This window comes from Scyliorhinus canicula, chromosome 9 (assembly GCF_902713615.1).
Source record: "Scyliorhinus canicula chromosome 9, sScyCan1.1, whole genome shotgun sequence".
Taxonomy (NCBI): domain Eukaryota; kingdom Metazoa; phylum Chordata; class Chondrichthyes; order Carcharhiniformes; family Scyliorhinidae; genus Scyliorhinus; species Scyliorhinus canicula.
In genome coordinates, this window is record NC_052154.1 from 20,756,863 (window position 1) to 20,783,171 (window position 26,309).

General features: G+C 41.0%; 1 protein-coding gene across 1 annotated transcript in view; it reads right to left on the reverse strand.

The window, feature by feature from the left end:
• Positions 1 to 26,309, reverse strand: part of usp10 (ubiquitin specific peptidase 10) — an 89,978-nt gene that overhangs the window by 14,207 nt on the left and 49,462 nt on the right. The window contains exons 8-13 of the mRNA XM_038806313.1: positions 26,190 to 26,293; positions 21,670 to 21,769; positions 11,384 to 11,561; positions 10,213 to 10,378; positions 7,644 to 7,788; positions 4,329 to 4,394 (exon numbers count right to left, since the gene is read on the reverse strand). Of these exons, the coding sequence (XP_038662241.1) occupies positions 4,329 to 4,394; positions 7,644 to 7,788; positions 10,213 to 10,378; positions 11,384 to 11,561; positions 21,670 to 21,769; positions 26,190 to 26,293 (759 nt within the window). The remainder of the gene's footprint in view (positions 1 to 4,328; positions 4,395 to 7,643; positions 7,789 to 10,212; positions 10,379 to 11,383; positions 11,562 to 21,669; positions 21,770 to 26,189; positions 26,294 to 26,309) is intronic.

The window sequence follows — 26,309 nt, forward strand, 5'->3', positions numbered from 1 at the left end:
ATCTCCCTTCCTTCACTGTCACTGGGTCAAAATTCTGGAACTCCCTCCCCAACAGCACGGAGGGTATACCAACAACTTAGCAACTGCAGCAGTTCGGGAAGGCAGCTCACCACCACCTCTCAAGGGCAACTAGGGGTGAGCAATAAATTCTGGCACTCGCCAGCGACACCCACATCCTGTATATGAATATGAAAAAAGCTACGTTACATCAGAAAAAATAGGAAAGGAAATAGGATAACAAGTAAGTACTTTATTTTCCTTAACTTCAATGGGTTATGAGGTCTTCATTAGAATAGCTAGTGGCATTCAGTCCAGCATGAGTGGCAGAAAGTAATATTAGATATCAGAAGGATTGGAAGCCAAGAACCAAAATAATTAGCAATGGGACAAAAATGAGTCACAAAAATTAAAGTTGACATAATACTGAATAATTTGGTAACAAAGTAAATAAAATTAAATTAAAATTTAAAAAAATTAGTGAGCGCTTTAGAATTAATCCATCCTAACCAGATGCTAGCACAAATGACTTTCCAAGTGTTCTTGATGAGAAAAATCTCCATTTTCGCACTGGTGCTTTTAACGTCTTTTTCAAATTGAACTAAAATCATTTTTTTAGAAAGATTCTCAAATGTATTGCCACCACCGCACCCATTAGATGCCAACTATTTTTCATCTTTTCAATGCAACACCAGCTTAACAATTCAATACTTATTCAAATCCCAATGGTATGTCAGCCATTTTCTGAGTTCATCACAGAGTACCTACCAGATTCAGCTGTTTGCAATTAACTTTCTCTATCAGCACTAGATCCACAAATGGAATGTGAAAGCTTCAACACAGCTTGCACAATAATCTCAAATGAATATTATTTTTAGGCTGTTGTTGGTCAAACAGACTTAAGAGTGCAACCCAACACACAGAACAAATGAAGTCTCAATACTTTGGATCTAGACCCAGGTCTAGTTTTCAAAAATATATTAATCTCTTCCTCCAGCGAAAACAATTTTCTTTGAGCGTATTCCTTGGTTTACATACTTAGTCATTAATTTCCCATTAAACCATACACAAAATTCTCTTTTTACATAACAAACAGGAATAATAAGGTAATTAAGTTATACTCAACATGGAAATATTGCTTTAATCCATCAAGACTAATGATGAGAGTGTGACATGGGTTTCAACAGGAGTCAAACCACAAGGCTTATTCAGATAATCTTCAAAGACTACAAAAATTTTGGATGAGGAAGATTGACACACAAATTCAATAAGTATAGTATTTCAGAAATCTTGGTTAAGAAACCTCACCTCGTATCAAACTCATGCTACACATTAGTTGGGTGCACTTGATATTGACATATTGTACATTCTTGAGGTAAGCCTTCAGGGTGTTTTTGAAGCGCTTCCTTTGTCCTCATGTTTGGAAGCTTTCCTTGAGCTGGGCGAAACATGTTTTGCTTTGGCAGTTGGGACTCGGACAAGCACATGGCCGGCCCAGCGGAGTTGGTTTCTCATGGCAATAGCCTCTATGCTGGTGCTCTTAGATTCTTCAAGGACGTTTGTTAGTACACCATAATATCATTATGAAATAATGTTCGAGTTAAAGGTGAGAAAGTTTAAACAATGGATGATCAATCTTTGCACTTTTGGGTCAGGACAGGTCTAGTTATTTCAGTAGGAATTTAAAATATTCACATCACCCCCATATCAAAGGAGGTAAAAGCATTGCTGTAAACAAGGGGATTTCTTGGTGGAACCAGCAAGTCTGGAAAGAGAATTATAACTTCCTTAGACATGCAAGGTATTAATGTGGGATCCAGAATCAAAGTGTCTTGAAGATAAAACAAAATAGTTGATTTACATTTCTGTTTGGGAGCATCCGGAGTGTGCCATGTTGCTATGGACATGGGGCTTGGGAGGTTCCTTTATTTTAATTTGTGTGTTTGCGCTAAATTGAAACAGGCAGTCAATTTAGTTGGAGCTTAGAGACAAAGAGAAATCAGCCAGGTGTCAAAAAGCAGCTGTGGGACAACATGAAGAGAAAACAATCGGGGTCTGTCCAAACCCAGAACAAGGAGTGTAGAGGCCAACAGGAACCAGGGTCGGTGTCATTTTTAAAATCACTAAGGGCAAATGCAGTGAAGCCCAAACCGGAGCCGAGGAAGTTGGAGGGTAGCTTAGCCAAAAACAAATGGAAAGATCCCCATGAAATCTCGTACCTTGGAGAATAGCTGAAATACTCAGGAGGGATCTAAGTGAATTCTGGACAGCTGACTTCGCTTGGTTCCAAAAGGAAAAGTGAATGAACCCCCAAGGTCCCATAAGTGTAATGAAACACGAGTGGAATTATGACAAATCTTAACAAGTCTCAAGTTACTAATTCCTGCTTTGTTTAATTGTTTTTATATAAAGTTTGTGTGTTAAAAAACTTGAAATCATGCTGTGTAATTTCTTTCCGTTGATCATTGGGTGTACAAATTTCTCTTTAAATGCGAACAATCTATATAGAGATTGTAATCATTCTCGCTTAGAAATTAAAGATGTGAAAGCCATTACACAATTCCAATAAACGACCTGTTCCTCGCAAAATGCTTACAAATCCATTTCCTGGGAAGCTAACATGAACATCTATGGTCACAAGGACTGAGTTAACTGAACATACACAGGCAGCAGGATGGAACGCAACAGAAACATTAAGTAAGCTCTTCAATGTGGGGATACTATCAGATTGCTGCACTTACAGACGATTGGAAGGTGACAGAAGTGTAAATTTAACCATATCAATACTCCCTGCAAATGTATTTAGCTTGTTTGGAATTTAAAAAAACAAATGAGTGCAGCTGAAAGAATAACAGAAATGTGGAATATTTGGCTAATGGTAAAATTCTTGGTAGTGTGGATGAGCAGAGGGATCTCGGTGTCCATGTACATAGATCCCTGAAAGTTGCCACCCAGGTTGCAGTTGTACAAAACTCTAGTACGGCCGCATTTGGAGTATTGCGTACAGTTCTGGTCGCCTCATTATAGGAAGGACGTGGAAGCTTTGGAACGGGTGCAGAGGAGATTTACCAGGATGTTGCCTGGTATGGAGGGAAAATCTTATGAGGAAAGGCTGATGGACTTGAGGTTGTTTTCGTTAGAGAGAAGAAGGTTAAGAGGTGACTTAATAGAGGCATACAAAATGATAAGAGGGTTAGATAGGGTGGACAGCGAGAGCCTTCTCCCGCGGATGGAGGTGGCTAGCACGAGGGGACATAGCCTTAAATTGAGGGGTAATAGATATAGGACAGAGGTCAGAGGTGGGTTTTTTACGCAGAGTGGTGAGGCCGTGGAATGCCCTACCTGCAACAGTAGTGAACACGCCAACATTGAGGGCATTTAAAAATTTATTGGATAAGCATATGGATGATAAGGGCATAGTGTAGGTTAGATGGCCTTTAGATTTTTTCAATGTCGGTGCAACATCGAGGGCCGAAGGGCCTGTACTGCGCTGTATCGTTCTATGTTCTATGTTCTATGTTCTAGCTGCATTTGAATCTTCTACTGTCAAAACGAGGAAATAAGATAAACTCTGGGACTGAAAAAATGTTAACAATAATCCCGAAACAAAAACTGCTGGTACAGGAGCAAAACATCAACATTCTACTTCTTTAAACTCAAGTATGTGCAAAGAAATCTGCATCAAGCCAGCCAAGAGTTAATATTAAGCAGCAAGTATTCATTACTCCTGGAACTAACCCAGATTTTGAAGTAGCTGTCCTTTTACATACACAATGTGGGGTTTGCCTTTTTTTAATAAACTTTATGGTATATTAAACTCTAGTCAAGTCTTCCAGGCTTACGTTAGGTGCTTAGGATCTTCTCAACAGCACTCATGTGCAAATATGTCTATCAAAATCAATTATGCCATTTAAAATTATTCAAATAATCCTATATTCTTCTCACAAAACATAGTTTTCCTTCCCAAGAAAGTCCTTACTCACTGTGTACATTGCAATCCCTTCAACTTTTTTCAGAATTAGAACTTCAAACTTAATGTACATTCGATGAAGCATCAAGATATTGAAATATACATGCCCCTATTGGGGGATGGGGGGGGGGGGGGGGGGGGGGGGGGAGACTTTAAAAAAGCAATATACCTAATCTAAACAGTTACTTTTCCCGCATGTATACATGGGGATTTGGCAACAAGGCGTCAAGCATCACTGAATTTAGCAGCTTTGCAAGTTTTGCACAAATCTAACTCCCTGAAGAACATGCGTTTAATATTTCAGTTCGTTTTGTTTCGATTGTTACAGAATTAATTATCATACATTTTTGTTAACTCATACCTGCAAAGAGCCTATAGGTTCGTTGGACTTTGAAAATCTTGCCCTTCACACCAGGAGAGAGGAGATCTAAAAGAAAAGCAGTAGTTTTAGTAAACTGAAACCATATTTTGTCATTGTCAGGTTTCAACACAATACAGCGGTGATGTGGGAAAAGTCAGCAGTGAGGAGATAGTTTGGGGGGGGGGGGGGGGGGGGGGGAGGTTTACATAGTAGAGTAGATTCAGCTGAATACAGATCAAAACTCTAATGTATGTGCCAGATTCAGTGTTGAAAACTCAGTACCCTGCATTAAGGTATTGCTGTGAATTAGAAAGATCTAATGGCATTCCTCCTTTTCAAACGAGCATCAGAAAAATGAATGAGTTGATATGGCTTATTTCAATGGAATATCTTGCAATTTGCAGTAGACCAAAACTAATCTGTTAATACTTCCCAGGTTAATAAGTTTGAAATCTTTCACATTTTTGTTTAAATTTTAAATGTATCGAAAACATAGAAAATGCTTGAAAACGCCAAAAAAAAGACGAAGCCACAAATTCCTCTCAGTGAGTATCAGGGGCTAATTACAAAAGCATATCCAGTATACAAACGTAATGTATTATAAATCTGAAGGGCTTATTTTTGGATGTTCCATGTTTGATTTGAATCAAGGCCAGCCATACAAAATTAAAACAGAAGCTAAATGGATCCAAGAGACACAGTTGAATGAATGCTTTCTCAAAAGGAAGCAAGGGATCCTCTCCAAGTCTATGCACTAGCTAGGATAGAGTTCTCTTTCTTTCAAGTGCTTCACACACACACAAACACAGAATGGCTACAGTGTGTGATGTCCTCACCCAAGATGACTGCTTCAAATCTACTTTATGCAAACAATTTATTTGTTGAATAAGTTGTTTGCACAGAGAGGCCCTAGACCAAAGCTTTCCTCGCCTCGTATTGCAACGATCAATCTAGCTTTCACCTTTAAAAAGGAAATAAAAGCTTCCACAACAATCTATTGGTGGGGGAGAAATGAGGAGAGTCCGGTGCCTGCTCAGTGAAGAAAACAAGGTAGCAGATTTTTCACCTTATCCATGAACGTGGTCAGATTCTTTGGCCAAGGTAACAAAAACACCAAGCTTTGGTCAAGATTCTCCATTTGGGAGGCTATGTTCTCCCACTGGAGCGGAATTCCACTATGCCACCGTGCCGCCCTGTGGAATTGACAAGTTCTGCTCCTGTGTCTGAGCCAGCAGGATTATTTCCCAGGTGAGTGTTGAAGCAGTCATTGTTTTCCCCACTGCATCTTATCTGGACTGCCAGACAGGGGTCCCTGGTGGGGAAGTGGGCATGTTCTGCATTGTGGGGTGGGAGGAGTGGCCCTCTATTGGACTTTGGGGGCAATTCTCTTAAAGAGCTACCCCCTTGACCTACTGCGAAGTTCACCATGTCAAATGTACATTTGTCAGGATCAGCACCAATTCTCACCCATGCGATTTATAATAATAATCCTCATTAGTGTCACAAGTCGGCTTACATCAACACTGCAATGAAGCTACTGTGAAAATCCCCGAGTCGCCATACTCCAGTGCCTGTTCGGGTACATGGAGGGAGAATTCAGAATGTCCAATTCACTTAACAAGCATGTGTTTTGGGACCTCTGGGAGGAAACCGGAGCACCCAAAGGAAACCCACGCAGACACGAGGAGAACATGCAGACTCCGCACAGACAGTGACCCAAGCCGGGAATCAAACCTGGGACCCTGGAGCTGTGAAGCAACAGCGGTAACCACTGTGCTACCGTGCCGCCCGTTTCTGGCCCAGAGATCCGGAGAATCACGGGAGCCCGGACGATATGGTGCAGTAATAAGATGAAAATGGGTCTTGATGACCATTTGCAACCACCCGCTGGCGCAGGGTGCGACGTGAAGGGTGGTGCATTGGAAACCCGATGCTGGATTCTCCGCCACATCGAGAACTCTGCTACCAGTGGCACGAGGTGGAGAGTCCAGCCCTTTAGTCTCAGAAAAATATATCTGAAAATTGCTTTGTAAAAAAGCTTTAACCACCAGCGAGGGTCAAAATTCTTAGTTATGGTATTGCAATTTTCATACTTGAAATTAATATCAAACATGAATTAAAACCTGACAAACAGGCACAGCTCCTGAACATTTAGTACTGCCCGACAACAAGAAAACCTCGGCCTGAAGACGCTTAAAGGAGAGACCAGTTAGAATGACAATAAAACGCACGTGGTCACTACATTTGAAGTGCAACCACACTGTAATCTCCAATAGACAAATCTTGGGAATACCAGTTGTTGGGCAGCGTGCCTCACGGCTGAGGACCCCGATTCACTGGCTGTGTGGAGTCTACACATTCTCTCCGTGTCTGCGTGGGTCTCACCCCCACAACCCAAAGATGTGCAAGTTGAGAGGATTGGCCATGCTAAACTGCCCCTTAATTGAAAACAAAAATGAATTGGGTACTTTAATTTTATAATAATAAGATATTCTCACTAATGGTGTGAGCAAGTTCCACCGTTAAGACAAATTACTAAAAATATTTGATAGTTTTCAACACTACCAATTCAGTAGTGTACAGGTGGTCAAATTTGAATTACCCAATAACAAATTAAGCAATCTAAGTAATACTGCAAAGTGAAAATTTGAGGCAAATAATTTGATACATCAATTTGTATAAATTTTCTAATTGCTGTATGCAAATAACATTCTTTTTCAGATAGTGAGTTTGTATTTGTCTTTAAAAAGTAAATTGCATGATAACGGCTACAGCTGCCCTTTGGTCTGATGTATGCAGATCAGGTGCTAAGAAAGAAGGCGATCATCATGTTTGACATCTCATGACTTTTAAAGCAGAACTGAAGAAAGATGCAAGTGATTAGGGTGCTGGATGATCCCGATAGACTGGTCCTATATTTGCCTATTCTTATTTTGGTTTATAACATGGCAGTATTCAAATAAATGCGATCTAAGCTTACACAGTGCACCATGAACTAAATTCTGCCACAGCTAAGTGCCAAATAGAATTTAAGCACGTCAAGAACAAACAAAATTAAGACAGGGATCACCTCAGGCCACAATCATCCACCACTAGTTCAGAGTAACACTCGCAAAGCCTCAGATCTGTCTATCCTCTCCCAGAGCGGTGTGGTATTGGGGAATCAAAACGGAAATGGCAGAGGTGAGTGGGCGCTGCTGTATTTGACCAATGGTTGCATTGACATCAGACTTCAACATACAAAGGCTTTAAAAAAAGTACAGCATGCGGTACAGCAATCAATTCACCAATATTATGCACATAAGCCACACTTACCTTTGCTTATTTCAAGGTCAATGGGGTAATCAATATTCTTGATCAGTTTCTGGCATCCTCCAGTCTTTTCATAAATGAAGCGTTTAAGATGCAAAACAAGAACAGGAGGCAATTCTTCTAAGGTAACACGGCGACAAATCTCAACCTGAAACAGCGAGTGAAAATTAATTTTAAGTCTTGCAGTACAAGACTGTTTAATGGCTTCATGGGGAAATTAGCCATCAGTGTCACTTGAAAAAGAAATCTGCAAATATCAAATCATACACTACTTGTTAATCAGGAAACTAGATCATTTATTTTCCTCATTGCAGGATTTCCTTAATATTGAGACGTTATTACAACTAATAAAAGCTGTAATTCTCCAAAAATTTCCAACACGTTTATTTATTTAAAACACCAATTGAACAATGTCTTCAGCCATCAAGTTGTATACAATTCCAGGGCAGCAAGGTGGCGCTGTGGTTAGCAATGCTGCCTCATCGCACTGAGGTCCGAGGTTCAATCCCAGCCCTGGGTCACTGTCCGTGTGGAGTTTGCACATTCTCCCCGACTTTGCGTGGGTTTCGCCCCCACAACACAAAGATGTGCAGGGTAGGTGGATTGACTACTCTAAATTGCAAAAAAATAATTGGGCACTCAATTTTTTAAATAAATAAACTGTATACAATTCCAAGGGTTCTACATTTTCCTCTCACTAAAGTAGAACTTTTCCAGCTAAACCTGATAAATCGAAGAAGATGCAGCACTTTTACCAAATCATAAATAATAAACCAAAGGCAAATTAACAAAGCTCCTGTTACAACCATTTCCAATATTCAATCTCAAATGGAAGTACCAAAAATCTGACAGTAGAATGGCACCCTTTGGGTCAGGATAGTGTTATAATTCACAACACTAATTTATGATTATATGCTGACCCATAATAATTTAATTATGTACTGAATGTTACTATACTGCTTTATAGAGGTTTTGTTCTTGCTGACATCTGGGATCAAGTAAATTTGAGTTGGAATGGGGTCACATTGGCAAATAGTTTGGGAAGCACTGCCTTAGCTTGGCAGTGACAACAAAATAAAGTTAACCTATACAGATAACATTCACAACCCAAAATGTTAATTCTGTTTCACTCTCCACAAATATTGTCTGACCTGCTGAGTATTTCCAGTATTGTGTTTTTAATTACACCCCATTAACAAAAGTGGCGGTGCAGCACTTCTGTTCTGCAGTTTTGGTTCCTCTGCCTATACCAGATAAATTCAATGGCCAACCAACTTGATTTCTCTGCTTTCCAAAGCTGCAACTTCTGTATTGCAATCTAACTACCAAAGCACGGGTACAAAATGTAGAATTAGAAATTCGCAGAAATCTCAGCTCGTTTCTAAGGGAATATTTTGTCCAAATCTTCTTTCCAAAATATTCTATTCTTTTTAGTATTACAACCCAGAACAAAGTTAAATCTGCAATAGCTGATGTGAAACAAGGTAACTATTTTGCAGAAGTCTCCTCCAGGATTTTGAAATTAATTTCTATCTTAAATTTTCAGAAGATATTCAAAAGGATAAATTAGTTTTTAGGGAACCAAACTCTGTTAAATCACCAACATCAGATGTCTCAAAGGAGAGGAATTAACTGTAGGGAGGTGATGGCATAACGGTATTGTCACTGGACTAATAATCCAGAGACCCAGAGCAAGTGATCCAGGATCTGGGGTACGAATCACTGCAGGTGATGGATTTTGAATTCAATTTTTAAAAATCTGGAATTAAAATGCTAATGGTGACCATGAAACCATTGTTTGATGGCTGTAAAAACTTTAGGGAAGGAAATCTGCCATCATTGCCTGGTCTGGCCTGCCATGTTACTCCAGATCCACAGCAATATGGTTGACTCAAATGCCCTCTGAAATTCCTTAGCAAGTCACTCAGTTCAACGGCAATTAGGGATGAGCAATAAATGCTGGAACAGCCATCAAGGCCCACATCCCATGAGTAAATTTGTAAAAATGGACAGACTTGATCTGTGGCAACAAAAGCCCAAATATTTTGGTTTCATATTAAAATTGTTGAAACTGTGAATATATTTACTTGATGAGCATTTTAAATGGCACCATATGGTATAGAGTGGGCACATATGCACTTTTGTTATTCATTCTGTGAATCAAATGCTTATATTAGAACAAGCCAGGATAAGTAGTAATATGTTTGCCAAATAAGTAACTGGACATACAAGTAGAACTCTGAGAAAAGGCAGCTTGAAATTTAATGGATTTTACTTGTCGAGTGATTCTCATTTATATCTGGAATCTGTTGCAATTAGAAACATGTACCTTGGGCAGCACGGTGGCACAGTGGTTAGCACTGCTGGCTCACGGCGCCGAGGTCCCAGGTTCGATCCCGGCTCTGGGTCACTGTCCGTGCGAAGTTTGCACATTCTCCCCCGTGTTTGCGTGGGTTTCACCCCCATAACCCAAAGATGTGCAGGGTAGGTGGATTGGCCACGCTAAATTGCCCCTAAATTGGAAAAAATTAATTGGGTACTCTAAATTTATTTCAAAAAACGAAACATGTACCTCCTGCTTAGTTTTAGTGGTATATCCCTGGACAGACTCCCGGGCCACCAAGCTTTCCAGAGCATCCTGCACTGTGCGGATCTTTTCAGATTGTATATCAAGCTGCAGCGAGAAGAACAGCTGGAGGGTAGCAGATTCCTTGGAACTTTGCTGGTAAACCACAGACCTGGAGGCAATGTAAAAAGTGAGCAGGATTTAAAAACTTTAGATATCAGTGCAAAGTGCATGATTAATTATTTGAGTCATGCTAAATCTCTTTTAGGAAACAAGAAAATACCTAACTTGCATTGCTGCATTCCAAACACTAATTGATTTTAACCTTTATAAAAAAATACATGTAGGGTTAACAAGCTCTTTAGAGGGACAAATTTGTTGCACCATGCGTTTGTGCAAGTTCTTAGAAAGTCACCAATTAGTTTTACTCCACTGTTCATTCCCCATAGCCATTTGTTCCCCTTACTTGGGTCCACTAGCTGGCCCGACAGTTCACTGCCCATTTTCCAGATTTTGATTTTTTGTCAACAGCATATCCACCTCCCACTAAATGTTTCAATAGCGATGCCCTGGGAAAATGATTCCCTTTTCAAAATAATTCCAAGCTGAGAAAAATATGAACTTTAATAGGCATGTATTTTTTATTTACAATTATTTTTAAAAGAACTTAGTATAACTCTGGTGGAAAAAATAGCCAATAGAAGGAATGGTTATGAATGGCTCTACATTATGTAAGTCCTTGCTGAAGCAAAATCTGGGCACTCAGCTTTATGGTGCATCTGTTGGAGCATTGTAACTCCATGCACAGGCCATTTTCCACGACTGTTTCTCGAATCACAGTGTTTCCTGTTTATTTTGGCAAACACTTAATAAATTAATAATAAATCTCGGACTCGACGTGCTAGTTAGTTATTTTATTCAAAGGATAACATTATCATGCTAAATCAGTTTAGTCCCACCCATGTTGAACCGTGACAGCAGCAATAAGTCAGCCTATCTAGAAGGTAAAAATTGTTTTGAAACATCACTTTTCAACTTCAAGTAAACCAACAACTGTTAGGTAACAAAAAAAAGTATTATTGTATATGCACAAGTCACAAAATCAAAAAGGTGCGGTTCCGTAACAGAATTCATAACACAGGTCATTCAATAATGAAAATATGCAGGGATAAGGTACCTGATGTGCCCACCAAAGACATCAGTAATTGGGGTTCGAATGAAGTCAGATTGGCGAGTAACAGAGGTTTTATTCCGGGGGCCAACTTGCTCCCATTCATCCTCGCTACCTTCACCTTGCTCCTCCAAGTCTTCTTCAGCTCCTTGTTGTAATTCGGGTCCATTTGAAACAGCATTTCCTACAATAAGCGTAAAAAACATTATTTCAAGATAAACCTCACCAGCTTTGTTACACTCTTATTACGATCCCAGACCAGACCTCAACAGGAGCTAGGATAAGGGACAGAAACTCCAATACTTTATTTTAATTTTGTAAGACTGAGGACTGGAAGACCTGGCTTCAGGGGTGATTACACAAATAAATTGTGATATGGTATAGAACAAAGAACAAAACAAAGAAAACTACAGAACAGGAACAGGCCCTTCGGCCCTCCAAACTTGCGCCGACCATGCTGCACGTCTAAACTAAAATCTTCTACACTTCCGGGGTCCATATGCCTCTATTCCAATCCTATTATGTATTTGTCAAGATGCCCCTTAGACGTCACTATCGTCCCTGCTTCCACCACCACCTCCGACAGCGAGTTCCAGGCACCCACTACCCTCTGTGTAAAAAAAACCTGCCTCATACATCTCTAAACCTTGCCCCTCACACCATAAACCTATGCCCCCTAGTAACTGACCCCCTCTACCCTGGGAAAAAGTCTCTGACTATCCACTCTGTCTATGCCCCTCATAATTTTGTAGGCCTCTATCAGGTCGTCCCTCAACCTCCTTCGTTCCAGTGAGAACAAACCATGTTTATTCAAACTCTCCTCATAGCTAATGCCCTCCATACCAGGCACATCCTGGTAAATCTCTTCTGCACCCTCTCTAAAGACTCCACATCCTTCTGGTAGTGTGGCGACCAGAATTGAACACTATACTCCAAGTGTGGCCTAACTACGGTTCTATATAGATGCAACATGACTAGCCAATTTTTATACTCAATGCCCCGGCCAATGAAGGCAAGCATGCCGTATGCTTTCTTGACTACCTTCTCCACCCGCGTTGCCCCTTTCAGTGACCTGTGGACCTGTACACCTAGATCTTTCTGACTGTCAATACTCCTGAGGGTTCTACCATTCACTGTATATTCCCTACCTGTATTAAACCTTCCAAAATGCATTACCTCACATTTGCCCGGGTTAAACTCCATCTGCCATCTCTCCACCCAAGTCTCCAAACGATCTAAATCCTGCTGTATCCTCTGACAGTCCTCATCGCGATCCACAATTCCACCAACCTTTGTGTCGTCCACAAACTTACTAATCAGACCAATTACATTTTCCCCCAAATCATTTATATATATTACAAACAGCGAAGGTCCCAGCACTGAACGCTGCGGAACACCACTAGTCACAGCCCTCCAATCAGAAAAGCACCCTTCCATTGCTACTCTCTGCCTTCTATGACCTAGCCAGTTCTGTATCCATCTTGCCAGCTCACCCCTGATCCCTTGTGTACTAGTCTGCCATGAGGGACCTTGTCAAAGGCCTTTCTGAAGTCCATATAGACAACATCCACTGTCCTACCTGCATCAATCATGTTTGTGACCTCCTCGAAAAACTCTATCTAGTATATTAAAACCATTACTAACACAGTATTAAAATATCTTTAACTGAGAAAATTGCTCATAATTACCCCTTAAACAATCCTATTCTATACAGAGAATACAATACCCTTAACTGCCATCTTTATTCCCCCTCAAACAAGAAAAAAAAACTCAGCACTCAAACCACTATTAAACAATTGGCACATGGAATACTTGCTTTAGAGATGTTCTTTGAGAAAGAAAGATCTTTGACACTGCTTGAATGAAAATATCTTGACTCCTGTCAGACCCATGCAGAAAATCTATTTTTCAGAAGCGGTTTATTCACATTTCCAGCCACAGTGCTCTTGTCTGCATATATTTTGAGCTGAACTGCAGAGAGCAAACTGTGTTCACAGCTTCAGCTAGAAATCCACTGACCTGCTTTCCCTGCAAAATGCTTGATAACTTAGCTCCACCCAGCAATCACATTTTACCAAGCTGAAATCTAATTCACTCCACAGGAAATCCCCTTAATCCAAACAAAACTGCATTAGCCCAAGTCTTTTAGAATGGTTTAATTCAGCACGGTGACGCAGTGGTTAGCACTGCTGCCTCATGGCACTGAGGACCCAGGTTCCACCCTGCCCCATGTGGGGTTTGCACATTCTCCCCGTGTCTGCGTGGGTCTCACCCCATAACTCAAAATGATGTGCAGGGTGGGTGAATTGGCCCCGCTAAATTGAACCTTAATTGGAAAAAAAGAATTGGGTACTCTTAAATTTAAAAAAAAATGAATGGTTTAATTGCACCCCTAGCTCCAAAAATATACTTGCCTTTCAAACTATGATTTATTTTAAAACATGATTACAGCAGCCACATTCACACTAACCCAGGCTTTTAACCCTTACTGCACCAAATACCTATAATACAATACATATGAAATTCCTACATTCATCACACACTATATCAAAACACATTTTATTACAGCATCCCAGCATATGGTTCCAGCACACTGCAGAAAATGAAATACATTTTTAAAAAACCTATTCCGCTCCTTTGTCATGAGTAGCATGCACACTTGGTTTCTTGCTACAGATTATTTTGCTATACTGAAGTTTTTTTTAAAAATTGGTCATTTAAGTATAATTGAAATTATCTGCTGTGATGTGGAGAAATAACTTCTACAATGTCCTGGCATTATCCTTGTATTTGTTTCCACACAGAAACGCAAGCCACATTTAAGCATTTTGCTGAAGGTTATTCAAATTTTGTACTGTGTTTTTTTGCACACTGTTTTCATGGCATGAAGGCATGTGTACAATTTTTTTGGCAGGTACAAACTGGTTTTCTACCCTAGTTTCAGTCCAAGCATCTTTGAAACATTTTAAAAAGCCAAATGATAAACCAATGAATCCAAGAAACAAGAGATAGCCAGATGGCCCCATAAGCCTGCCCTGGCATTCAAAAGAATCACGGTTGATCTTTAACCACAACTTCAAGTTATAATCAAAGTAGTTTTGTTACTGGACTAGTGGTTCAGTAATGTGGTTGATGCTTAAATGCCCACTGAAATGGCCCAGCAGCCACTCAGTTGCATCAAACTGTTAAGTGTACTGAAATCGAATGGGTCAGCCAGCATCGACTGAAATGACAACGGCAAACCCAGCCCTGTTGGCCCCACAAAATCCTCCTGACTAACATCTGGAAGCCTGTGCCAGAATTGGGAGAACAGCCTCACTGACTAGTCATGCAACAGCCTGACAGTCATACTCATGGAATTATTCCTCACAGGCAATGTCCCAGACACCAAGTATATCCCACCAAAAAGATAGACCCCCCTCCCCAGAGGTGGTATAGTCAGGAACGAGTTGAACTGGCACCCTATGGAGTCTCATGGCATCAGGTCTAACATGGGAAAGGTAACCTTCTGATGATTACCACCCCCCTCAACTGATGAATCAGTACTCCATGTTGAACACCACTTGGAAGTACTACTTCATAGAATCATAGAATTTACTTGGAAGAAGCACTGAAGGTGGCTGGGACACAGAATGCAATCTTGGTGGGGGGACCTATCCATCATCAAGAGTGACTCTGTAGCAACATTATTGACCAAGCTGGCAGAGTCCTAAAGGACATAGCTGCTAGACTGGGTCTATGGCAAGTAGTGAGGGAACCAGCAAGAGGGAAAAACTATTTGACCTTGTCCTCATCAATTTACCTGTTGCAGATGCATCTATCGATGACAGGATTGGTAGGAGTGACCAATGCACAGTCCGTGCAAGAAGGCCCGTCTTCACATTGAGGATATCCTCCATCTTGTTGTGTGGCACCAAATGGGATTTTGAACAGATCTAGCAATTCAAAATTGAGCATCCATGAGATGCTGTGGGCCATCAGCGGCAGCAAAATTGTATAAAACCACAATCTGTAACCTTGGGGCTTGGCATATCCCCCTCTGCTATTACCATCAAAGCACGGAATCAACCTTGGTTCAATGGAGCGTGCAGGAGGGCAATCCAGGACCAGCACCAGAGCAACTTAAGAATAAGGTGTCAGACTGGTGAAGCTACAAAACCAGACTACTTGGATGCCCAAACAGTGAAAACAGCATTTGCTACACAGAGCTAAGCAACCCTGTAACTCTACAGTCCTGCCACAACCCGTCATGAATTGTGGTGGGCAACTAAACATCTAAGTGGAGGAGGAGGCGCCACAAAACTCCCCATCTCAATGGAGGAGGAGCCCAGCACATCAGCACAAAAGACAAGACAGAAGCATTTGCAACAATCTTCGACCAGAATTGCCAAGTGGATGATCCATTTCGATTGACTACAAATTATCATAAGAAATGGCGGACGGCTTTAGATACCGCAATAGCTATGGGCCTTGACAACATTCCAGCAATAGTACTGAAAACTTTGTGTTCAAGAACAAGCTGAGCCCTTAGCCATGCTATTCCGGCAGTTACGGCGCTAGCATCTACTTAGAATTGTGGAATTTGCCCAGGAATGTCCTGCCTGCAAAACACAAGCCAAATCCAACCCAGCCAATTATCCACCCCATCAGTCTACTCGATCATCAATAAGGTGACGGATCAACCGTTCTATGAAGCAGCACTTATTCAGGAATAACCTGCTTACTAACACTCGGTTTGGCTAGCGCCATGGCCACTCAGCTCCTGACCCCATTAGTGCCTTAGTCCAAAAATGGACAAAAGATCTGAACTTGACATCAAGGCAGCATATAACTGAGTATGGCATTAAGGAGCCCAAGCAAAGCTGGAGTCAATGGGGATCAGGGGGGAAACGCTCTACTGGCTAGAATCATACTACGTCATCCTTGTGTGAGGTATGTGGTTGTTGGAGGTCAATAATCTCAGTCCCAGGACATCACTGCAGCAGTTCCTCAGGGTAGTGTATTGGGTCCCTCCATGAGCAGGTCAGAAGTGGGGATGTTCACTAATGATTGCACAAGGTTCATCACTATTCGTGATTCCTCAAATACTGAAGCATCTGTGCCCATATGCAGCAAGAGTACAAAATTCAGGCTTGGGCTGGTAAGTGGCAAGTAATTTTCCCGCCACAACCAAGTGCTGAGCAATGACCATCTCCAACAGATATCTTTGTATTATCTTTGACGACAGGCGAGGTTCCAGAGGACTGGAGAGTAGCCAATGTTGTCCCTTTGTTTAAGGAGGCAAGCAGGGATAATCCAGGTAATTATAGGTTGGTGAGCCTGCTGTCAGTGGTGGAGAAACTGTTGGAGAAGATACTGGGGGACAGGATTTATTCCCATTTGGAAGAAAATGGACTTGATAGTGATAGGCAACATGGTTTTGCGTGGGGGAGGTCATGTCTTACCAACTTGATAAGAGTTCTCTGAGGCAATTTCAAAATTAATTGATGAGGGATGTGGTCGACATGAACTTTAGTAAGGCACTTGACAAGGTCCCTCCTTGCAGACTAGTACAAAAGGTAAAGTCGCATGGGATTCAGGGTGTGCTAGCTAGACGGATGAAGGACTGACTTGGCAACAGGAAACAAGAGTAATAGTGGAAGGGAGTTTTTCAGAATGGATATCCGTAACCAGTTGTGTTCCACAGGGATCAGTGCTGGGGCCACTGTTGTTTGTAATATAAAAATGATCTGGAGGTAGTCAGTTTGGGAAGTTTGCAGATGACACTAAGATAGGTGGAGTTGCAGATAGTGAAGTGGACTGTCAGAGAATACACCAGAATATAGACAGATTGGAGAGTTGGGTAGAGAAATGGCAGGTGGAGTTGGCAGGTCTCGACAAACGCACGGTGATGCATTTTTGAAGGTCAAATTCAGGTGTGGGTTATACAGTAAATTGGCAGAACTCTGCGGAGCGTTGACATACAGAGGATTCTGGGCGTTCTGATCCATAGTTCCATGAAAGTGGTAATGCAGGTGGATCAGATGGTCAAGTTGGCATATGGCATGCTTGCCTTCATCGGCCAGGGCACTGAGTACAAGAGTTGACAGGTCATGTTACAGTTGCATAAAACTTTAGTTAGGCCACATTTGGAATATTGCGTGCAGTTCTGCTGGCCACACTACCAGAAGGACATGGATGCTTTGAAGAGAGTGCAAAAGGTTTACCAGGATGTTGCCTGGTCTGGAGGGGTTAGCTATGAGAGATTGAATAAACTCGGGTTGTTTTCATTGGAAAGACGGAGGCTGAGGAGAGACCTGACTGAGGTCTACAAACTTTGCAGGTGAGGCTGAGTGTCTTGGGTCATAGAGGATATAGACAGTAAGCACATACAGCTTGCATGTGCTTACCATGATTCAGGAGGTTAGTGAGGTCAATTCATGCAAGTCAGAATGAGTTGGCAGTTGGATATGTGGGAAGAACTGGCTTGTCAATGGGCAATTCTTTTACTCATCATCTATTTTTATTTATTTATTTATTTTTTTTAAATTTAGATTACCCAATTATTTTTTCCAATTAAGGGGCAATTTAGCGTGGCCAATCAAACCTACTCTCCACATTTTTGGGTTGTGGGGGCAAAACCCACGCAGACACGGGGAGAATGTGCAAACTCCACACGGACAGTGACCCAGAGCTGGGATCGAACCTGGGACCTCAGCGCCGTGAGGCGGTTGTGCTAACCACTAGGCCACCGTGCTGCCCCTTACTCATCATCTATAGCCGCAAAGAACTGCCCTATCCCTGAAATAGAGCTATTAAAGAATTCAAACCCAGGAATAAGGTAGTTAGTCTATCATTAAGACGCTAGGTAAAAGAGCTTATTCCATTCACAAAACCTACAACCTTTCATACTGACATGCATATCTAATGTTATATATGAGTTTCGTGCATTTAAAACTGTCTGTAGTTAGTGTCCATGGGTTCGGAGTGTTTTTTATTCTCCCCGTGTTTGCATGGGTTTTTCCCCCACAACCCAAAGATATGCAGGGCAGGTGGATTGGACACCCAAAATTGCCCCTTAATTGGAAAATTAATTGGGTACTCGAAATTATTTTTTTTAAAAAGGAGTGTTTTTTGTAATTTTTCCATGCAATTTGGGGCTGGTTTAGCACAGTGGGCTAAATAGCTGGCTTGCAATGCAGAACCATGCCAGCGGCGCAGGTTCAATTCCCGTACCAGCCTCCCCAAACAGGCACCGGAATATGGCGACTAGGGGCTTTTCACAGTAACTTCATTGAAGCCTACTTGTGACAATAAGCTATTATTATTGTGGTTTTTGGGAGTTCTGTACATGCTAGTTGCCTTAGACAGCAACCTACTGAAAACAGTATCTGGGCCACTCATCTCACTTATTGCTTTCAAACTAATTGTTTACATAAATATTCCTGTTTACACTTCAAAAGTATTGAATGGGTGTGAAACATCCAGGATTATCCAAGTATATGATAGGGCACGATAGAAATTTAAATTCATTCATTCGGCATAAACCAAATTCAACTACAGTATCATTTTAAACCTAGGTAATAAACTTAAGATTAGAAAAAAAAGGAAGCTCTGATACTAGGGTTATTAACCTCCAGTCACAAACTAATGTCACAAAATTGATCAAAAATATAAAACATGAACAGGTTATATAGAAAGCACATTCAAATCAGTGATGCTCAGTTGTTGTACGATGCTAAAGTACCAACTTTTGCCAACAAAAGCTCTGGCAAAGATTTACAGTGCAAAAACTGATCAGATACTTCCACTAAAGTAATGCAATGCTACAAAATAGAAAATGACCATCAGTCATTGACCCAATGACATATTGCCTTAAAAAAATGTGTCACGTATGAAAGAAGACCGCAGAACTTCAGGGACTAAACAGTCTTGCACTAATTGATTACTTAACCCCTAATTACTATGGCTCATTAATTTAAAGCCCGTGCAGATACCTCCCAGCAAATCACACAACTAATGTGCGCATGATCTGAGACATTCTTCATTAAAGAATGTCAAATATGCAGCTCAATTTAAACTGGATGAAAAAGTGGTAGAATGGCTAATGCTCACTGGTAAAATATCATATCACCTCCCGGGACTCTTCGCTGAAGTGAAAATGGTATTTGAGAATTGAAAGCCAGTACCAGATGGTGCAGAAGATTGATGAAAACAACCATGAATTTCCACTGCTGTGTCACCTGACGTCAAGAATGCACATCGATTGACCCAATTTACAAATATGGCTGAAACACTGGTGAACTTCAACGTGCCAGCAAGCAAAACCATTACCAAGATTGGTGAAACAAATTGTCCTTGTAAACACAACCGAACATGAGAAGGGGTGGGTTCAGTGGTTTCATCTTTTTGGTTGTTTGCACAAAATTAAAACTAATGGTGATGGTTAAGCACAAAGCTTTCCCCAAAGAGAAATTTCAGAAAAGCGTCGCAAACATTGTTCATGTTAAAAAGCTGGATGGACAAACTCAGTTGCATGAAATAGATCAAAGTGTGAAATTTGAGACCAACAGGACTGCAAAGAAAATAATGTTTGTTTACTGAGAATGCCACTCTGTTGTCCATGATGGGAGATTAATCAATGGGAGATCCTGGTAGTCTTAAGAGTGTTGCTCAACACAAGGATATGTGTATAAATGAACTTCTCAAGGAAATTATCCAAGAAAATGTGGAACAATTGTATGTTGGAAGGCAAAGAAATATTCACCGAACGTGGAAATATGCAAGAACTCTCACGAACAACATTGCAGCAATGGGTCAGAAACATGGAATGTACTAGATCAATAGTCAAAAAATCATTTCTAACATGTGGAATATCGAATACACGCAACAGTACCAAGGATAGTAACTTGTGAGGGCAGCACGGTGGCACAGTGGTTAGCACTGTTGCCTCACGGCACTGAGGTCCCAGGTTCGATCCTGACACTGTGTCACTGACCGTGTGGAGTTTGCACATTCTCCCCGTGTTTTCATGAGTTACGCCCCCACATCTCAAAGATGTGCAGGGTAGGTGGATTTGCCCCAATTGGAAAAAATTAATTGGGTACTCTAAATTTTTCTTTTTTTTTAAAGAATAAGGATAGCAACTTGTGGAATGAGGATGCCATAGTTAGAAGTACTACAAGCGATGATGATGAAGGTAGAGATAACCCGTATGTTGGACACACCAAATGTTGTTGGGATGAATTCTTCAGTGATTCAGATTGAAATCCTTCCAAATCACTGATTATGTGAAGTACTGTAATGAATTCATTATGGTACTATTTATAATTGTGTTGGGAGCAAATGTATATACATAGCTTTACTGTTATAACATAGATGTTAGAGAATTAATATGGATGCTTTAATGTTGTTGGTTTTTACATCATTCCAATGCGACAGTCTTTTTTGGGCTCAAACCAAACACGCATATCAATCCCTCAAAAATACTGCACCTGTAAAAGTCGACCCATACTTTTGGCCCATAAAATTGTCTCAAAAAACTTAACTTTTACATCGGGGTGGGCAAACTACGGCCCGCATGCGGCCCGCCAATGAGGTGCCCGGAATCATAACCGGCATTTTTGAAAAGCCGCCGGGGGAAAGCCGCTGAAGTAAATGCGCTTATTCAATAAGCGCATTTACTTCAGCGGCTTTTCCCCGGCGGCTTTTCAAAAATGCCGGTTATGATTCCGGGCAACTCATTGGCGGGCCGCATAAAAACACGCGTAGTGGGGCTGTCTCATTGGTCGGTTTAGTTGGGTGTGCGACCAATAGGAGTCCAGGTTACAAACAATAAGCCTTATTATTGTTTGTAACCTGGACTCCTATTGGTCGCACACCCAACTAAACCGACCAATAAGGTAGCCCCACTCATCCACCCCACTACGTGCGTTTTTATCGTTGACTCGGCTAGGCTGTGCTTCTGTCAGTGTTAAGGATCAGCACAAGCAACTTGACACCTGATTTCAACAAACTGGTAAATGACTGCAGTCAGATGCATCATTCTCATTGACATTGTTCTGTTACTTACTGAGTTACTTTGTTTTTCAAATAAATGTGCTTTTTTTTCTTTAAAGACCTTTTATTTTGGCTATTTAAAATATTAATTATTTTACTTAATATACTATGCGGCCCTTTAAAATTGTGAATTTCTGAATGTGGCCCTTGCACGGAAAAGTTTGCCCACCCCTGTTTTACATGAATATACACTGGTCACATTTCAGGAAACTGCAAAATTCTGGGAGCAAGGGAGAGAATTAACAATCGCTTACTTTCATCCTGAGGAGTTATCAGTTTCTTCAGTGCCAACATTTCCTCATGTAGGCCATTTAAAATGAAGCCCAGATATTCCTCTGCGTCTTCTTGCCGGCCCTAAACAAGAAAATATGACCCATTAATTCAACGCAAGTTTTTTAAAAAACAAGCTGAAAAAGAAACCAGAGACAGAAAGTTTCAGCAGGAAAAATAACACTTGCCTTACTGGAGAAATTTATGCAATTTTTCAGAACACCCCAAGTTTTTCAAGCCAGCAAATTATTTTGCTTTCTGAGGTAATCACGTATGTGGATAAGTGCAGCAGCCAATTTGCACACAATAAGGTCCCACAAACAGCAAGTGAAATGAATAGCCAATTAATCTTTTCTTGTGCTATTAATGAGCAAGGAATGCAGATGGGACCCTAGTACAGCATCTTGCTCCACTTCAAGTTTGTGGTGCAAGATCTTTTGCACCACATGGGCGACTGGGGCAGAGACAAAGAGCCTCAGTTTATCCTTTTATGACCTCTCATCCGGCACTCCCTCATTTCTGCAGGGGATGGTTGGCTCGATTAAGTCCTCAAGTCCTGGAGTAGCTAGTGGTGTCCCTCAGGGATCCGTGTTGGGCCCACAATTGTTCACAATTTACATAGATGATTTGGAGTTGGGGACCAAGGGCAATGTGTTCAAGTTTGCAGATGACACTAAGATGAGTGGTAAAGCGAAAAGTGCAGAGGATACTGGAAGTCTGCAGAGGGATTTGGATAGGTTAAGTGAATGGGCTAGGGCAGATGGAATACAATGTTGACAAATGTGAGGTTATCCATTTTGGTAGGAATAACAGCAAACGGGATTATTATTTAAACGATAAAATATTAAAGCATGCTGCTGTGCAGAGAGACCTGGGTGTGCTAGTGCATGAGTCACAGAAAGTTGGTTTACAGGTGCAACAGATGATTAAGAAGGCAAATGGAATTTTGTCCTTCATTGCTAGAGGGATGGAGTTTAAGACCAGGGAGGTTATGCTGCAATTGTATAAGGTGTTAGTGAGGCCACACCTGGAGTATTGTGTTCAGTTTTAGTCTCCTTACTTGAGAAAGGACGTACTGGCACTGGAGGGTGTGCAGAGGAGATTCACGAGCTTAATCCCAGACCTGATGGGGTTGGATTACGAGGAGAGGTTGAGTAGACTGGGACTGTACTCGTTGGAATTTAGAAGGATGAGGGGGGGATCTTATAGAAACATTAAAAATTATGAAGGGAATAGATAGGATAGATGCGGGCAGGTTGTTTCCACTGGCGGGTGAAAGTAGAACTACGGGACATAGCCTCAAAATAAGGGGAAGTAGATTTAGGACTGAGTTTAGGAGGAACTTCTTCACCCAAAGGGTTGTGAATCTATGGAATTCCTTGCCCAGTGAAGCAGTTGAGGCTCCTTCATTAAATGTTTTAAAGGTAAAGATAGATAGTTTTTTGAAGAATAAAGGGATTAAGGGTTATGGTGTTCAGGCCGGAAAGTGGAGCTGAGTCCACAAAAGATCAGCCATGATCTCATTGAATGGTGGAGCAGGCTAGAGGGGCCAGATGGCCTACTCCTGCTCCTAGTTCTTATGATGCTTGAACAAATGTTCTAATTAAGAGACACATACCAACAGAGGAAATACATTTTTTTAAAGCCATTTTTGGGACAGAATATAATGATGAGCATAAAAGAAAGCTTAAAGGCTATTTGTAATGGAGTCATAAGCATCATTACGGCAATTCAGCAACATCACATCCATGCTGGCTTACTGCAGAGCAATCCAGTAAATCCCAGTACAATAAACCTAACAATTTTGTCAAGGAAGTCTTTGAAACATTTGTTTCAGAGTCAAATTGCTAATATTAACAGGCCTGCCCTGAATACAATCAACCATTTCTCTCAAATAGGACAAGACATACTCCCAGAGTACTGGGCAATGCAGACTGCAGTTGGTGTAGCCATTTCTGAAACTGCTTCATCAAGCATGACCTGATCAAATATCTATAGCAACAATTGGAGAATTTACACAAAGGATGTGGCTGCAACTGCAGCGCCTTTGCTAACAGAAAGTGACTAGTGCAAGAAAGTGCTACCCACTTTGGCTTTCAGTTGAAGCAAACAATATTACAGTCAGAGAATATGCTCATAAAAACACAAAATGCTGGAAAAACTCAGCAGGTCTGGCAGCATCTGTGGAGAGAGAAACAGAATTAACGTTTTGAGTCTGCATGACTTCTTCAGAGCTGAATATGCTCCTTGAGGGACACTTTAAGGAGGCATGTTAAAATGTGTCTTCTTTGGGGAATAGCCAGGCTTCCTTGAAATCCACCCATCTACCGTTAAAACATAGTCATGAAAACAGGTGTTGTAGATTGAAACCCCATGATAAAATGTGTCCATAATCGGAGTCAGTCGGTTATGGGTTCAAGCCCCTTCCCAGAGACTTGAACACGTAATCTAGGCTGTGACATCTTTAAACCGAGACCCTTGTCTGCCCCGACAGGTGGATGTAAAAGATCCCATGGTATAATTCAAAGAGCAGCTGGGAAATTCTACCAATGTCTTGTCCAACATTTATCTCTCAACCAACATGAATAAAACACTTCAGAATATTTAATCTGCTGATAATTGTAGGATATTGCTGTGCATGAATCTGCCACTACCTTTCATTATATCATAAGTGACCATGCCTCAAAAGTGCTTAATTAGCAGTGAAGCTCTTTGGAACATGTTACAACCATGGAAAGCGCTATACAAATACACATTTTCTCTCTATACAGTTTGCAATGCAGCAATCACGAAGGACCTGAAATAACAACCGACATAGACACTATATCTATACCACCGTGTTTTAAATTCAGCCAATGGAGGAAGACTGAGCAAGTGGAAAATATCCTCCTGAAGCATAAAAGTATTCTTTCGGATGAGTTTTATTCCTTATGCCAGCAGTATAATTAGCTCTGAGAGACACAATTTTGGTTACTGACACTCTGCAACAAACACCTGAAATTATAGCTAGCCTTTCATCAGAAATTGGAGCCTGAAATGTCTATAAAAAGGGTTAAATAAGACAAAATGCCTTGGTGTGTTTTGAAAAATGAGGCATAATAATACTCACATCTCCTTTGAATCGAACAGAATAGCTGATGAGACAATGGTAAATTCATCCTGCTGATCTTTCTTTATCAAGTTTAGAGTAAATGAACCAAAAGTCAAATAGCAAAGCCTTGAGGCCAATGCTACTGAGCTACCACAAGCCTAGCCAGGGTAGAGAAATTCAATCTTATTCCAAATATTCATTTTCAGAACTCTTTCAAGAAATGGGATGGACACTGATACGGAAGCTGGAACGTTGTTGGGTGGGCAGATTATAAGTAAGCCGACACTCTATAGAGAGAGTGCTTGTAATTAATTTGCAGATTAGTCCATCGTCCAATCACAAATTTAACCCATGCGCACACCAGGTTTTTACCATTTTTAAAGAAGTTTTCTTTTCCATGTACTTAGTTCTATCATTGACAACAGACTACTTATGGTAAAGGAAGTGAGATGAAAAAAAATCCATTAAATGTTTTGAAAAAGCTACAACCACATTGGCAATTTTTAGGTTAAGTGTTAATGGATAGACAGAATTTACAAGAAATTAGCGTCTTGCAGTGCAAGGGAATGAAGTAAATTGCATATGGTGGCACAGTGATGTACAATGTTGGAGTTCCAACAACTGCATTGTGAACATGATACAAGATGTCCATGATTCCCAGCCGGGAAGGGGATGGGGCTGGGAGATAGGGGTTAAGATGGGGTGGAGAAGTCCCCAATCTTAATAAGATGGAGTCACTGGCCGATTTCTCTGGAAGGCGGGACACTTAGAGGTCCATCACCCTCATTCACCCAACAGCTGACTATGCACCAGCAATAGTAGAGTGATTGGGAGCCAGGTCTCCAGTACTCCTAAAACAGGAAAAGCGATAGAAACTTGGGGCGGGAAAAATTAAAAATTCAGTTGCAGACAGACAGTCGAAAACAACTAATGATTATTAAAAAATACCTTTCATCATCACAAGAAGAGCATGGCTCGGTGACAACTCTCCTCTGTGAGGAAGGGCACGGCCTCTCTTCAGCACCTCCCACTTTGGTACGAGAGAGATCGGAACAACTCAGGTGTGGGGGGAGGAGAGAGAAGAGGAGAAGTCACGGGCATAAACTCACATCCCAATCCATGGCACCATGCACTGCGCCACCAATAACTTTTTCATTTTGACATACAGGATTTTACCATTATGAATTATAAAAATGATAAAACCAATCTGGATTGTTAATGAGCACAAGGGTCTTACATAATTCAATTTATTTTTTGTTTACAGTTTCACTGCAGCATTGCATATTCAAACTGCAATAGAACAATAGCAGTGGTACTAAGAGGGCTTGATAAGTGTCAATATTACGGAAACTCCAAAACACTATTTGGCATTAAGAAAAAAAGTGACGGGCAAACAATACCCTAAGAACTTACCTTTTCAGATAAACTGGACTTGATAACCGTCAGCACTCTGTAAATGTAGGTTGGTTCGAAAGGAATTCCAGTGCGAATATCTTTAACAGTTTTATCACCAGTACCTTACATAATTATGAA